This window comes from Caenorhabditis remanei, chromosome V (assembly GCF_010183535.1).
Source record: "Caenorhabditis remanei strain PX506 chromosome V, whole genome shotgun sequence".
Taxonomy (NCBI): domain Eukaryota; kingdom Metazoa; phylum Nematoda; class Chromadorea; order Rhabditida; family Rhabditidae; genus Caenorhabditis; species Caenorhabditis remanei.
This window is the reverse complement of record NC_071332.1, coordinates 2,419,848-2,435,949: the sequence shown is the minus strand read 5'-3', so window position 1 is coordinate 2,435,949 and position 16,102 is coordinate 2,419,848. Positions and strand designations below refer to the sequence as shown.

At 40.1% G+C, this 16,102-nt stretch overlaps 6 protein-coding genes across 6 annotated transcripts; 4 read left to right on the top strand and 2 right to left on the bottom strand.

The window, feature by feature from the left end:
• Window positions 1-1,312: 1,312 nt before the first annotated feature.
• GCK72_016883 (uncharacterized protein) lies at window positions 1,313-1,827 on the top strand (the record flags this gene model as incomplete). Its single annotated transcript, XM_053731752.1, has 3 exons — window positions 1,313-1,390; window positions 1,439-1,563; window positions 1,620-1,827. 3 exons carry the CDS (start codon window positions 1,313-1,315, stop codon window positions 1,825-1,827), a joined length of 411 nt encoding a protein of 136 aa, XP_053580665.1.
• Window positions 1,828-2,933: 1,106 nt separating this feature from the next.
• Window positions 2,934-5,021, bottom strand: GCK72_016882 (uncharacterized protein; the record flags this gene model as incomplete). The annotated part of the gene is made up of 2 exons (XM_003104356.2): window positions 2,934-3,140; window positions 4,938-5,021. The coding sequence occupies 2 exons, from the start codon at window positions 5,019-5,021 to the stop codon at window positions 2,934-2,936; spliced, it is 291 nt and encodes a 96-aa protein (XP_003104404.2).
• Window positions 5,022-8,241: 3,220 nt separating this feature from the next.
• GCK72_016881 (uncharacterized protein) lies at window positions 8,242-9,598 on the top strand (the record flags this gene model as incomplete). The annotated part of the gene is made up of 4 exons (XM_003104325.2): window positions 8,242-8,380; window positions 9,071-9,210; window positions 9,258-9,339; window positions 9,411-9,598. 4 exons carry the CDS (start codon window positions 8,242-8,244, stop codon window positions 9,596-9,598), a joined length of 549 nt encoding a protein of 182 aa, XP_003104373.2.
• A 1,583-nt stretch (window positions 9,599-11,181) lies between these two features.
• Window positions 11,182-13,939, top strand: GCK72_016880 (uncharacterized protein; the record flags this gene model as incomplete). Its single annotated transcript, XM_003104383.2, has 5 exons — window positions 11,182-11,392; window positions 11,440-11,501; window positions 11,547-11,668; window positions 12,527-12,687; window positions 12,762-13,939. 5 exons carry the CDS (start codon window positions 11,182-11,184, stop codon window positions 13,937-13,939), a joined length of 1,734 nt encoding a protein of 577 aa, XP_003104431.2.
• GCK72_016879 (uncharacterized protein) lies at window positions 12,456-14,670 on the bottom strand (the record flags this gene model as incomplete). The annotated part of the gene is made up of 3 exons (XM_053731751.1): window positions 12,456-12,653; window positions 13,576-13,935; window positions 14,557-14,670. 3 exons carry the CDS (start codon window positions 14,668-14,670, stop codon window positions 12,456-12,458), a joined length of 672 nt encoding a protein of 223 aa, XP_053580664.1.
• Window positions 14,459-16,032, top strand: GCK72_016878 (uncharacterized protein; the record flags this gene model as incomplete). Its single annotated transcript, XM_053731750.1, has 5 exons — window positions 14,459-14,465; window positions 14,565-14,857; window positions 14,916-15,045; window positions 15,466-15,655; window positions 15,867-16,032. The coding sequence occupies 5 exons, from the start codon at window positions 14,459-14,461 to the stop codon at window positions 16,030-16,032; spliced, it is 786 nt and encodes a 261-aa protein (XP_053580663.1).
• Between the last annotated feature and the right edge of the window lie 70 nt (window positions 16,033-16,102).

Sequence of the window (16,102 nt, the reverse complement as noted above, 5' to 3'; positions counted from 1 at the left end):
CTGTCTATCTATACAATGATTCTGAAACCCTGCGACTTGGGATTTCACTCATCGAGCTTATACTGTATTCCGCTGCATTTTATATAATGACAGTCCATCTGAAAGTTTTTCTGAAAATTCGAATGTTCCATCATAATTTTATAGTTTTGTCGGTTCCGATGTTTGGGTTATGGTATGAGCTGATTTTCGCAAAAGCCATCACCATGTTATATAACCTGAAAATTCTGGAAACTGGGTATTGCATAGATCGTTTTTTTGTTATGTGGACTGAAAATACGGATAAAATGTTGGTGGTAGAGTCGTTTGACGGTCTGGAGCTACTCCTTTTTGCCGGTTTCCTACAATGGCATTATATTTTTTCGATGATTTTTGGTATTTTATCAGTTTGTGTGGAAAGGATCATAGCCTCGATGTTGATTGAGTAGGAATCCATTTTCTGTAAGAAGGAACCAAAAAATAAAAATTCTAGCGACTACGAATCTAACACACAAACTTGGATCCCCATCCTCCTTACCTGTGTCACTCAACTGTTTGCGGTTACTGTAACTTGTGGAGTTTTATTTGACAAGATTGGGATATTTGCGTTTAATGTGCCCTGGATTGTTACCAGTATTATTTCGGTGGTGGTAAGTTTATTGGTTGTGTAGATCAGGAAAATAGCTTTGTTTTCGTAGTTGTAAGTTTTTTGATAGCTCTTCACACTGTGGAGATATGCGCCTTTAAAGACAGACGTCTGGAAAAGAGACACAGAGAAACGAGGGTGTCTGTCTGTCTCTTGTCAGGTAGTCAACTTTAAATGCGCATATCTCAAAAGTGTGAGAAAAAAAAATATAGTTTAAGTCAAGCGCTACATTTTTGTAATTGACAATTTTTTGATAGCGGTTATTGTTTTTGTGATATGCGCTTTTAAAGATAGGTGTCTGGAGAAGAGACGCAGAGAAACGAGCGTTTCTGTCTTGTCTGCGTCTCTTCCCATCGCCAGTTTAAAATTCCAATCTTTGAATGCGCGTATCTCAAAAACGTAAAGAGCTATCAAAAAGTTGTCAACTACAAAAATATAGTTTAAGAAAAGCACTACATTTTTGTAGTTGACTATTTGTTGATAGCAATTATAGTTTTTGAGATATGAGTCTTCAAAGTTAGGTGAGTCTCATTTCAGGTACCTAGATTTAAAGGTGCGTATCTTTGAACCTTAAAGTTGTTAACTACAAAAATATAGTCTAAATCTAGTTCTACGTTTTCCTAATTGACAATTTTTTCATTCCAGCTTTTCTTCACCATCAAAAACCTCAATGAAAATTGGCAACGAGAGATGGAGGACCCCCGTCGGATCCGTATTTTTACAGTATCCCAGAGATTTCAAGTGAAGGAAAATTTAAGGGCTCTTAGAGTTAGTTTTTTTTCAAGAGTTTTGATCTATCTCACTATGAAATTTCAGCTTGGAAAGCGTCTAATCTTTGCTGCTCTCTTTACAATGGTCACTTGTGGTACTGGAGTAATTTTACTCATTTTTGAGTTGGTCCCGCCCATTTTATGTCATTTTGTGGAGAATTGTTTGTTCCTGTAAGATTTTGAGTAACTCATCCTCATAAATTTGAAAAAAATCTGAAAAATTCCAGAAATCCCTTCCTGATATGCCTCGTCACAATGTACAGTAGTCCTGCTTTGCAGCAGGAATTCGAAAAGGCGTTTCCCTCGTGCAGATTTGTTAGGAACACTGAGAAACCAGATATTTCTGCGACAGTGGAGCCAATTGTGGATTTAAAGAAGAGTTTGGAGATGGAGACTAACTTGTATTTTAAGCAATTGAGTGATTCTTGGGTTTGAGGGGATTTTTAATATTTTTAACTGTGTTTGGGTAGGTAGATCAAATCGAGATCTATCATTTTGTAGTTGGAAGTTTTTTGACAGCTACTCACCCTGCAGAGATACCCGCCTTTAAAGCTAGGCACCTCTAGGAAGAGACGCAGACAAGCGAGAGCATCTGCTTTCTCTGCGTCTCTGCCCATCTTCAAAGACCCCTATCTTTGCAGAGTGAATAGCTATCAAAAAGTTGTCAACTACAAAAATGTAGATCAAATCCAGAGCTATATTTTTGTAGTTGAAAGTTTTTTGATAGCTATTAACCCTATTGAGATACGCATCTTCAACGATTGGTGGCTGAGGGGAGAGACGCAGAGAAATCGGCCGTTCTCGTTTCTCTGCGTCTCTCCTTGAGGTTCCTATCTTTAAAGGTGTGTTTCTCTGCAGGGTGAATTGCTATCAAAAAGTTGTCAACTACAAAAATGTAGCCCTTTTTTTGATCTACACATTCATTATAATTATGTTATGTTCGGACAAAAACTGGTGGTGTGAAATCGATTTGAAGTTGCTATACTTTTTTGTTCTGAATAAACGCATTTCACTTTTTTTTTGTTTTCCAGAATTCTAAAAAATTCGTCACTTTTATAAATTCAACTTTTTGTCAAGAGCACTTTCATGTAAAACTTGTCACCTTATTCTCAAAGCGCGCTCCCTTTGTCTTTCTGACCAATTTGCATAAGTGACACCCGCCGTTTTGTTCCTGAAATACATAAGACTTTACGTTTTCACACGTCAAACAACTGAGATGACTTTATTTTGTGTTTGAATGCAAGAAGAAGAGAAGAAAAGAAGAAGAATGATACACAGGAGTACGGTCATTCGGCAACTATTAAAGAGAAATTGTCTGAAAACGGGATGGGGGAAGGAGAGCCGCAGAGCACACACACACACACATGAAACCAGATGGAGTTGGGATGGAGAAAATCTGAAAAATTGATAAAATTGGGGTCTTTTTTCAACAAGTTATGTGTTTTTTCAAAAAACAACTTGTGGAAAAAAAACACAAGTTGTGTTTCCTGCGTGTATCTTGTCCCTCCAACTCACCACAAACACTTTCCACTCCTCTCAACCTATTGTTCCTGCTCTTCTTGTCCACCATAAAAGTGTCCACGTTTACCCCGAAGTCCCTTCAAAGACATCATCGGAACACGTTTATTGTACACTGGATCCCTCTTTCCACGTAGTCCACGAAGTCCCGGGAACGCGAACATTTCACCTTCGGAGGACGTCTGCGCTGGAGCGCTTCGCTTGTATTCGGATGGCCAGTAGACTTGCGCCTGGAATAATTTTTGGGTTCAGTGGGGTTGAAAGTATCGGTAACATGTTTTTGAAAGGTCCCAAAAAGTTATTTCTAGTGAACGTGAAAAAATTCTGAGAGTCGACGCTCAACTTTGAAACTCCTTCCTGAGGTCCCTATTAGTCTCATAGTTTTGAAATTGTGTTTTCAGAATTTTTCAATTCTAGCTCTACATTGTTGTAGTTGATGACTTTTTGATAGCTATTCACGCTTTTGAGATACATGGCTTTGAAGTTAGGCACCTTAGAAAGGAGAGACGCAGAGAAAGCAGCCGCTCTCGTTTCTCTGAGTCTCTTTCCTCGGAGGCACATAACGCAAAAGCGTGAATAGCTATTAAAAAACTGTCAACTACAAAAATGTAGCCCTGGATTCGATCTACATTTTTGTAGTTAACAACTTTTTGATAGCTTTACCCACATTTGAGATATACGTCTTTAAAGATGGGCGCCCAGTTCTGGGGAGGCGAGAGACGCAGAGAAACGAGAGGCGCGCGCTTCTCTGCGTCTCTTTTTCAGGCACCTATCTTCAAAGGGGCATAACTCAAAAGCGTGAATAGCTATCAAAAAATTTTCAACTACAAAAATGTAGCCCTATTTTTGATCTAAACAATGGATGTAAATTCAATACCAGAAATTTTCTACCGACGCCGTCCCAATGCTTTAAACAAAACCCTTCCTTTTCAGTCTGCTAGTTCTAATGCCATGATTCTTGTTAAATCTTTTGTTAAATCCCCTCTCTGTAACTCCACCCCTTCCAAAAAAAGCCCAAAAAAGAAATAAAAAACGTGATTTTTCTACATTTGACAGTTGAAGCGTGAATTCGACATATAAATTTCCGGTTCCGGTTTGGTGCACCTCTCCACTTTTCCACATTTTACAAAAACCGCACTTTGTTTAATTTCTTGGTCTCCCTCTCCTAAAGGGGTCCCTCTTAGGGGGAAGGGGCGGAGTCTATCCTTCACAGAATATGTAATCAAAGGGGCTTTCAGAGGATATTAGTCTAGATGTTATAATGGAATTGGTTGATGAGATCATTTTGAAAATGAAATTTGTGAAAATAATTGAAATGGCTTCCTGACTTTGTGGAATTTGAGAATTTGACGTGTAGGTCAAAATTCCAAAGAGAAATAGAAGCCATATTTACATGGAAATAACCTATGACTAAGGAAGTGGATTTTGAGGAAAATACGAAAAAAGAAAAGAAGCAAAGCTACAGTAGGCGATGCGACAGTAAGCCAGCTACAGGATTCAGTTTTGACTTACCGTAACCCAGGTACAGTAAGAAATGCTACAGTAAGCTAGCTACAGTAGGAAATGCCACAGTATGCCAGCTACAGGATTCAGTTCTGACTTACCGTAAGCCAGGAACTGTAAGAAATGATACAGTAAGCCAGGTACAGTAAGAAATTCTTTAACTTTAGAACTTAAAGATAAGAGGATCCAGGATTCAGTTCTGGCTTACCATAACCCAGGTACAGTAAGAAATGCTATACCCATGCGCCTTTTAGTAGTCAAACTACAGTACCCCTATGCGCCTTTAAACATGAGCCACCATCCTTTAAGCTCGTCACTCCCCCATGACTACACCGATAAAGTCATTTTTCAAAAAAGAATATTTTTCGGACTTCTCCCACCACCATGATTAATAGTTTTCCATTTGCTATGTATACACTTCGTAGGAAAATTTTTTTTTGAAAAAAAGGTGAATAAGGAAGTGTTAGTAACAACCCCATTTTTCCAAATTGATTCAAAATTTTTGTGTCGTAGATCAAACTCACATCATCAAAATGGGTGTCGAGTTGAGCCGAGGCGATGGTCACGAACAATAACAGGAGAAGACCGAGAAGGTGGCGGCAAATCATCGTGGAATAATATGAAGGCGTCGAGTCAGAAAACGGAGGACGACGTCGACAGAAAAGTGGAGAGAAAAAACGAGAGGCATGGCTTTATTCCTTCTAGGGCTCCGCCCACTTTCTTTTCCGCGTTTTTAGGGGCGAGGCTTAGGGAGAAAGTGATGGGAGATGATGTGGGGGTGGAGGACAACGGGAAAAAGTTGAAAGGGAAAAAATCAACTCGAATAAAAATTGGTCAGGAATAGTCCAAACTGTTTCAAATTTATATTGGCTGTGTAGATCAAACCTAGACCTCCATTTTTGTAGTTGACAACTTTTTTGATAGCCCTTCACGGTTTTGAGATATGCTCCTTTAAAGGGGAAGGTAAGAAAGAAAGAGGAAAGGGGAGACGCAGACAGCTAGAGCGGCTGGCTTCTTTGCGTCTCTCTCTTTCAGCCTGTTTGGGTACCTCTCTTTTAATTCGCGTATCTAAAAAGCGTCAAGAGCTATCAAAAAGTTGTCAACTTCAAAAATGAAGAGCAGGATTTGATCTAAAATCTAGATCTTACTTTTTGTAGTTGGAATTTTCTGTCTAGATACTCATCGCAGATAGTAATAGCATGAAGAACCAAAGAAAACTCAAAATTTTATAAAAATAATGTAAATCTTTGGAGGACTGTCCTGTAGCCACATGCGGTCGGACAGCAAACATTTTAAAATCGCTGTGTAGACCAAATCTAGGGCTACATTTTTGTAGTCGACAACTTTTTGATAGCTCTTCACTCCGCTGAGATATGCGTCTTCAAAGTAGGTATCTCTGGCGACGAGAGAGAGAGAGTGGGGGAGACGGAGAGAAAGCAGACATCATCGTTTCTCTGCGTCTCTCCATCTCCCCTATTTTAGTCTCTTGTCTTTAAAGGTGCATATCTTAAAAACGTGAATAGTTATCAAAAAGTTGTGAACTACAAAAATTGAGATCTACATTTGATCTACACAAACATTTTAAATTTGAAAGCTTTTGAGCTGGTATTACTGTATAGACGGGTTCTCAAAGTCTACCAATTATTACCTGGAAACAATGTACATATTTCTTAGAAAGTTTCTCTATCGCCAAAAATTATGATTTCTGAGTATTTTCCAGACTCATTTTCCCACCATGTTGTGTCAAAATTCCCACGTTTTCAGTTTTTTCGATTCCAATTTTTTCTTATTCTCTGTTTTTTTTATTCCCGGAACGACGTCTCAAATCCTTTTCAAATAAGTCTGCATGACAGCGAAATTTCGAATAAAAAAGAAGAAATGCTTGCTCATCATAGACGATGATTGAGTTCCCATAATCCTCTATTTGTCAAATGATTCGCGTACTTTTTTCTTTCTGGAAGAGGTCTAGAAGACGTGGACTGTACTCCAACTTCTAATTCACTGAATCTTATTTCAAAACTTTTTTCTAAAAGTGTTGACCAAAAATCGGTGTTGCACTTTTTTCCCCGCATGTTTCCATTTCCTGTCGAAACGTCATTTCATATTTTTTTTCGGAAATAAACATTTTTTTGAAGAAATATGGAAAAAGTATTAGGAGGGGACATCCGGATATTCACTGAAGGAAATCTTCCGAAAGAAAAACGGTTTCCAAACGGGCGGAGCCAATAGCACACGTCTTCGGAAGCCATTGGTGAAAAAAATTGGCAAAAATTATGAAAAGTGACCAATTTCAAACTGAAAAATTACTAATTGGAAGGTATTTGCATGAAAAAATTGATCAACTTTGAGATCCCGTCACGACTTGGTTTTTGTTCACAGTTAATTAAAATTATATTGTCTGTGTACATCAAACCTAGAGCAACATTTTTGTAGTTATAAGTTTTTTGATAGCTATTCACCCTACTGAGATATGCGACTTTAAAGATCTGCACCTAAAGGGGGGGGGGCGCAATGAGACGCAGAGAAGACAGCCGCTCTCGTTTCTCTGCGTCTCCCCCTCAAGGTACCTATATTCAAAGGCGCATATCTCAGCGGGTTGAAGAGCTATCAAAAAGTTGTCAACTACAAAAATTGAGATCTAGGTTTGATCTACACAGCGAACACAAAATTGAAACGATGGAACATCAGATATTAAAGTTATGACTTGTCCAACTTGGTCATTTTCAGAGTTTCGAAAAAAATGCGATTCCCTGAATACAAACAAAAGTCTAGTCCAATTCACATTATTAAGAGCAGTGAGATAAGAAAAGAATGGTGTTTTTTGAACAGGGAAGATTTTATTTATTTTTGTGTTATTGTGGAATGGTATAAGAGATTAATGATCAGAGAATACCTATGTGCATATGTTAATCTAGACAAAAAACTGATTGTGAGAACAAGTTTTGACTCATTTGGGATGGTTTTGATCTGAAAACTGAAAACTGATGAGGAGATAACCAATTTATAAAGCTTTTGGAGGTTGTGTGTCAAGTCCTGTGTGTCAAATTGTTTCAAATTTAATAAGGTTATGTAGATCAGATTAAGATCTTCATTTTTGTAGTTGACAACTTTTTGATAGCTATTCACTTTCTTGAGATAAGCGCCTTTGAAGATATGCACCAGGAAAGGGGCTCTTGCTTCTCTGCGTCTCCCCCATTCTCTCTCTCGCCGCCAGAGGTATTTATCTTTAAAGGCGTATATCTCAAAAGCGTGAAGAGCTATCAAAAAGCTGTCAACTACAAAAATAAAGAGCATTTTTTTGATCTACACAATAAATATAAATTTGGCCATGTGAGACTACTCATCACCTCTCTACAGTCTGTCAAAGTTGGCGAGTTTTCTCTTCGGAAAAGCGGTCTTAGAGTCGTAAAAATAAAGTGTGAATGTAGTTTGCTGGGTTGATTTTTAAGGAGGAATAAACCCAACCCTTCCTGTTGTACTGAACGGATTCTAGTGGACTTTGTTTTTTGACAATATGATAATCTGATATCATTCAAAAAAAATTTCAGCCTGGACTTTCAGCCCCTCATTGTTTACATGATTCATCACTTGGTGTCTCCTGATCAATCGATGTGTACTTGATGATCTTTTGAGGGGCGGAGACGAAAAAATAGGCACAATAAAAGCCGCGGCGTCGAGTACAGTGAATTCGATTGATAAGCATTTTCCTATGATAAGAGAAGACAGCTCTCGACAACATTGACAACTTCCCGCTTTTATTTGTGTTTTTATACAATTTTTAGTCATTTTTAGTCAGTTATTCCAACAAAAAGTTTAATAACTCTTCAGATGAAATTCATCTTACTCGTTGCCCTATTTGGGCTTGTAGCCGCTATGAGAGATCAGTCGATCGCTGTGAAGGGACGGCTTCTTTGTGGAAACGGACCGGCGGCGAATGTTCGTATAAAGTTGTGGGAGGAGGATACTGGTAAGAATCATGAGAACTTTGACCGGTGTCCCTGGAGGAATCGGTTATCGGACAATACTAAAAATTGGTTTTTCTGATAGATGAAACCTAGATCTCCATTTTTGTAGTTGACAACTTTTTTATGCAAACTCATCCTAATTCGATTCATACCAGTTTCGAATATGCAAAAAAAACTTTTTTAAAATCAGTGATTTCGACAGTGTCTCTTGGATCCATATCGCGTGCAAATTGTTCGCATTTACAATGGTTGTGTAGATCAAACCTAGAGCTTCAATTTTGTAGTTGGAAGTTTTTTGATAGCTATTCACCCCGCTGAGATACGCGCCTTGGAAGAAAGGTACCTCTGGCAGCGAGAGGGAGAGAGTTGGGGAGACGCAGAGAAGCGAGACGCGCGCGCTTCTCTGCGTCTCTGCGCGCGCTCCTTCCCTCTGCTACAGTGGTCTAACTTCGATCGTTCATATCTCAAAAGCGTGAATAGCTATCAAAAAACTTCCAACTACAAAAATGTAGAGCTAGGTTTGATCTACACAGCAAACATAAAATTGAAACGCTGGAAGATCGCATGGTAAAGTTATGACCTGACCTGTCAAAGTTGGTCAATTTTTCACAATTTTAGAGTTGTGACGGGATCTCCAAGTAGACCAATTTTTATATCTTCTTGTACCTCCTCCAATCCCCATTTATTTCCAGGACCGGACCCTGACGATCTTCTCGACCAGGGATACACCGATGCCAATGGAGAATTCCAACTCCAGGGAGGAACCGCCGAGTTGACACCCATCGACCCGGTCTTCAAAGTGTATCACAAGTGCGACGACTCGAAGTTGAAGGTGGGTATGAGGTGTCTTGAACTAAAAGTGTATATATATACTTTTAGCCTGGAGCACGCAAGGTGAAATTCGCACTTCCGAAAAGCTACATCACCAGCGGAAAAGTGGCTAAGAAAACGTTTGACATCGGTGAGTGAAACCGAATATACGGATGAGTGGTTTTGGTTTTCCAACGTGCGTCATACTTTTCACTTTTTCAGGAGTGCTCAACCTCGAAACAGTTTTCGCCAAGGAGGAGCGTGAGCTCCTTGTGTCCCGTCGTCGTCGCGGGGGATTCAACGCTGATTACATGGATCCGGAGGCGGATAGTAAGGAGGAGAGCAAGGAGAGTCAGGAGGAGACCAAAGAAGTGAGATTGGTGGAGAAGAAGGTTCTGGATGTCGTCTAGACACTGGGAAGAATAAACAACAACCTCATTTCTTGATATATATCTATGCAAAAAAAAGGTTTCCCATTATTGTAAAGATTAATATAATGAATAGTAACATGAATTTGATTTTGGCTTCGTTATTGCAATGTGTGTGTTCCAAATAATAGAAGAAAAGAATAAAATAAAGATGAGGAACTTCCTGGAAAAGTGATGTGGGATTTGAGGAATAAGGGATCTGGATCTGGGAATGACCGATAAAGTTTCAACCCAGGATTCGAAAATCCTACTATCGCAGTAAGATCATTAACAGTAAGTCGGTGTGTATGTGGATCCAGATGTCGTCAATTTTGTGGTTTGGATGTGGTGATCATTTAAAAACTCATACCTGACAGTTTTGTAACTGGCCGAATTGTTTTTTCTCGTATTTTTATCTCAAAGTAGTCAAATTTGACGGCATGACTGATTTGTTACAGGTCTTAAAAATTGTCAAAAAAGGACAACTTTGAGCGTCTGTAACTTTGTCGAATAATGCCCAAAATTGAAAATTTTACGTGGAGTGTATAGAACAAATCTGGATCTTTATTTTTGTAGTTGAAAACTTTTTGATAGCTATTCACCCCGCTGAGATATGCGCCTTTAAAGATATGGAGTTGAAACGAGTTAAGGGGGATGGGAGAGACGCAGAGAAGACAGCGGCTCTCGTTTCTCTGCGTCTCTGCGCGCGCCGCTTCTTGGTAAGCCTCACTAGAACCGTTATATCTCGAAAGCGTGAATAGCTATCAAAAAACTGTAAACTACAAAAATAAAGCTCTAGATTTGATCTACACAAAAATATAATTTTCAAAAAATTTTATAAAAATCTGACGGCAGAACGAACCTCTCAAAATCTTCCAATTTCAATGGTTTTTAACTATCCAAAGCCACTAGTACAACGACTTTCCACGCTTTCAAGATATGCCTCTTTGAAGATAGGTACCACTTGAAATGATGAAAAAGGAGAGACACAGAGAAAACAGCCACTCTCGTTTCTCTGTGTCTCTTCCCTCCCCAGAACTGGGTACCTACCTTCAAAGGCGCATATCTCAGCGGGGTTAAGAGTTATCAAAAAGCTGTCAACTACAAAAATGTAGCTCTTGGTTTGATCTACATAATGCATGTAAAATTGTTAATTTTGGACTTTAACCGATAAAGTTACAGACGCTCAAAGTTGGCGAATTTTTAAAACAATATTTTCAAGACCCGTAACAAATTAGTCATGCTTTTTTCAGCGTCAACCTTGAAAATTTTGATGAATGTAACCAATTTCAAAACAGGTGATTTCAAATTTAGCCGATGTAGATTCTTGAACTCCTTTCTATTGTTCTCCTCATCCTTTCACCTCCCCTTTCCCTCTTTCCACCAGAACATGAGATTTCAATTTCCGAATCCTAATTGTCATCTCATATTCACTTTCACCCTTCCTTCCCTCCGCACACCTCTCAATTACCGTACAGAACTTTCTCCTTTGGATAATTGGGCTTTCCAGTTTGTCCACTTTCTTATAGGTCACTGGTCACTTCAGTCTACCTTCTCTACCTACCTCAGATACCTGTAGTATTAATATGGATTTGCTTTTCCTTTTCCTATTTCTATCACTGGCTTCCACGTGGCATACTGTAACCGCTGAAATCTCCGCATCCTCTGATCTCAACTGCGACTTCACTTCGTCATGTCGTTGGCGGAACTCATCAGATGTCGGTGGACACTTTGAGACGACTTCCCTTCTAGAAGCGGATGCACAGAATCGAATAATGCCGATTGATGAGAATAATCGTAAGGATTCAATTTTATGACTATAAGACTTCCTTCTTCCTTTTCAGCCAAACCATTCGCCTACACTGCGGGACTTATGGGCCGGATGATGGCGTTACTTGTGTCGGAGGTACCGTATACCATAGAAAAATGACATAAATTTTAGAACGTTTAGGTAATAACCTGTCAACTTGGAGGCGCTAGTATCAAGTATTGGTATTACAAGACTGGGTTGGATTCGCAGTTGGAAGTTTGTATACGACAACCGCCAGGGAATAGGGATTTGAGTCAGATGAGGTGAGACAAAGCTGAAAATTCTACCGGAATAGAATAAAAATTGAGATCCAGACGGAAAATTGACGTTTTTAAAGGATTATACCAATGTCAGGTTTTTCCCTAAAATGTTGAAAATGTGTTATTTGTGTAGACCAAATTTAGCTCTTAATTTTAGCAGTTGAGAACTTTTCTCTAGTTATTCTAGTTTTTGAGATATAACACTTTAAAGATTGGTGTCTGACACCAACATTTGAGAAAAAAATTGACCAACTTTGAGAGCTTATTTCTCACCCAATTTTTATCAAAACCTCCCAAATTTATATTTATTGCATAGATCGTAAAAAGAGCTACATTTTTGCAGTTGACAACTTTTTGATAGCTATTCACCCCACTGAGATACGCGTCTTTAAACATAGGTACCTTGAGGGGGCGACGCAGAGAAACGAGACGCGCGCGCTTCTCTGCGTCTCCCCCACTCTCTCCCTCTCGCCGACCGCCAGAGATACTTATCTTTCAAGGCGCGTATCTCGGTAGGGTGAAGAGCTATCAAAAAGTTGTCAACTGCAAAAATGAAGCTCTGTTCTAGAGCTGTCCAGTGGCATTAAAAATTTTGCAAAATTCTTAATTTTTGACTAAAAAACATAGTGTCAAAGTTGACCAATTTTTTAATTTTTAAAGTCTAGTTTTTTAAAGTTTCTTTTTCAAAAAATTGCAAGACTGCCTTTCAAGAGAAAAAATTGTTGAATTGTGGTTTTTCATGTAACCCAGTAACGATTTTCTGGAATCTTTGATCCAATTTCGCCCATTTTTATACCAAACGATAGTTCTTGAAATTCTTTACAAAATAACTTTTTCCACCAAAAACTTGATTCTTTCCAGATGCTACGACGGTGTGTCCACATTCGGCAAGCAATGGATTTTCCGTGCCGTCGAGCTTCCCCCTATAGCTCAACCCTTCGAGATCGTCTTCAAAACCGTGTACTCCCCACCGAGCAGCGTGATAGCTCTGGATAATATCGTATTCGAGGCGACACTCTGTGGTGGGTACTTTTATCTTTTTATTTGTATTTTTTGGGGTGTCTGACTTAAGGTTTTTTCCTAAAATAAACTTTAGGCTACGGTCGTAATCGTCGAGAGATCCGACGGATTGGTTACCATGACTGGCAGAGTTATCGCTCATCGAATTTGTATAACGGAGAGTTGATGTTGATAGTGGCGCAGGATGTGGCGGATAAGCTGGAAAAGAATTCGACCGCGCCGCCCGCCGTGGAGCCGCCCGTAAGCCTCGAGGCCAAGATAGCGATACTAAGTACAACCACAACAACTACAGTACCCACAACTACAGTACTCAGTACCACCACTACAGTACCCCCTACCACCACTTCACCTCCGGACCTCTCCAACCAAACCACCACGCCCACCATATCCAACGAGCAACAATTCGCAAATTTCGTCAATTTTCTCAAACAAACCGCGCCTGTCATCCCTTACATCCCCACCCTGGTGAGATCCTTGACGGCTTTGGATCCCAGGGTGCCGGAGGATATAAATCTAGGGATGGGACAAGCCCCACCCCCAGGACCCCCTATAGATGTGAGACGGAGTCCTGTGACAAGTTCTCATTTCTATAATACCAATCAGCCAACACTCCTCACTGATAACACGAATCAAGATAAGACCTTGGTAGATTTGGCGAAAAAATTTGGGTTGTGGGAGACCACTAGGAGCCCTGAACCGCCAACAAATAACAATAAATTCGGTCTCCCTAACAAGCTTACCGAGGAATCAGCCATTTACCCGCCAAATCTTCTTCAACAACACAAAAAGAAAATCACCATGAACCCAATTAAGAAAATTCCGAATCCCCTTCCAGAAAACATCGAGGAATACCATAAGAGCCTATTCACCACTACAGTATCCCCAGTAACCTCTTCCACCCAGCTCATTATATTCAAGCAACCGACGTCCGGAGAGGCAGAGGTCGCTGAGAAACTTGCCGATATTGCGAAACTCCTCCCATCTGGAGCGGTACAAGATCTCACGGCGCTTCGCAACATACCAGATTTGGATGGGTTGACTAAAGGCATGGATTTGTCGGATATACGAAAACCGGGCGGGTTTGGGCGGTTGAAGTCACAGTTTATGGAACGGCTGATGAGAAGGACACTTGGGTTGCCGATGGAGACGGATGACGTGAGGTTGCTGCCACCGCCGATTGTGCCGATGAAAGTGACGAGGAAAATGATGGCCGAGATGATGAAGAGGAAGGCGGCGAGGAGGAGGATGAACTAAATTTTATGGTTTTAAGGAAGGTTGACGACTATCTGAAAGCATGACTAATCTGTTACGGGTCATTAAAGAAAAAAAATTAGTCAACTTTGAGCGCCTGTAACTTTTCTGGATGATGTCCAAAATTAAAAATTTTAATATCGCTGTGTAGACCAAACCTAGTTCTACATTTTTGTAGTTGAAAGTTTTTTGATAGATCTTTACCCCGCTGAGATATGCGCCTTTGAAGTTGACTACCTGAAACAAGCGGCAGAGAGACGCAGAGAAGCGCGCGCGTCTCGCTTCTCTGCGTCTCCCCAACTCTCTCCTTCTCGCCACCAGAGGCACCTATCTTTCAAGACGCGTATCTCGGTAGGGTAAATAGCTATCAAAAAACTTCCAACTACAAAAATGTAGCTCTTGTCTTGATCTACACAACCAATACAGTTTTATAGAAGTTTGACAAAAATTGACAAAGTTAAAGATGGTCAAAGTTGATCAATTTTTTAATTGCTTAGAATTGTACATATTTTTTAAATCTGAATGAATGGTTTTTTGTCTTTTTTAGTGGTTTTTCTTTCTTTTTCTGGTTTCTCAACCACCCCCTTCTATCTCATATCAACTAATCCCCCCTTACTAACAATTCCAGAATCCACAAACGGCGGAGCATCTGAAGGCGCTGGTGGCACATTCGATGACGTCGGCGGCTCCCATCCGACCCAACTCCTGGATTTCGACGGGAACGATGTGACCATCAACCAGTTTGAGAGTGTCTCAGTCCCGCTGCCAACACGGGCGGTCAATTATGGAGCGCCGACTAGTCAGAAGATTCAAAATCCGGCGAGAGATGAAAAAAGGAAGGGAAGTGATTTGGGAGGGCCGAGAAGTGGTCCAATGTTTGCGTCGATTTGCGAAAGTGTGGATTGCACGTTTGATGAGAATGTGGGTTTTGATCTACATCGAAAGATTTTTGAATTTTTTGAATTTTATGGAATTTCAGACCCTGTGCAACTATCTGACCAGTTCTACTAATGTGACTGCGGAGGATGGAAGCTCCTTGAAGAAATGGGCGCTGTCTAATCGGAGTGTGCTGAACTCGTTGACTGGGATTCCGTCGGATATTTCTAGAGGTATGATTGAGTAAATTTTTTTTTAATTGGTCAATTTTGAGATCCCGTCACGGCTTGGCTTTTGTTCACAACTAATTAAATTTATGTTGGCTGTGTAGATCAAACCTAGAACTACATTTTTGTAGTTGGAAGTTTTTTGATAGCTATTCACCCCACTGAGATACGCGGCTTCAAAGTTTACTACCTGCAACGGGCGGCAGAGAGACGCAGAGAAACGAGACGCGCGCGCTTCTCTGCGTCTCTCTGCCGCTTGTTTTAGGTGTCCATCTTTAAAGGCGCGTATCTCAGCGGGGTAAAGAGCTATCAAAAAACTTCCAACTACGAAAATGTAGAGCTACTTCTGATGTATACAATCGTACAAAAACTTTTGATGTCCGATCACATATGACTACATGACACTCTTCCAAAGTTCATTTCCAGGCGGCTATTTCCTGTACGCCGGCGGCACCTCGGCTACTCCTGGCGACACATTCATCCTATCTTCCAACCATCCGGTTACTGTAACCGAGCCAGCTCGAGTCGATTTCTTCGTCTATCAAGCAGGAGTGCGGGGACAGTTCAGAGTGTGTGTAGATGATAATGAGGATTGTCCAGTGGTGTTGGAGGGGAAGTGAGTGAAACGATTTTTAGGCGATTTTTGCAGTTTTCAAACAATTTTACGCAATTTTAAGCAATTTCAAGCGATTATGGCGATTTTATGCAGTTTTAGGCGATTTTACGCACGTTTAAGCAATTTTAAGCGACTTTCACTTTTTAGCGATTTTGAGCAATTTCAGGCGATTTTAAACGATTTAAAGGGATTTAAAGGTGATTTTTTTCAGAGACATCGACGCGAACTCCCAAAAATGGAAAAACTACTACTTTGACATCAGCGCCGGCCAACATGTACTCCATTTCGTTGTCGAGGGACTCCATAACAATTATGTAATTGGTCTGGATAATATACAATTGTTGAACCGATTCGGTACAAGTTCGTTGGCATGTTGAGACATTTGGAAATAAATAAACAACATTTTTTGATAAATTTCCCATTTTCTGACAAACAAAAAGTGACACC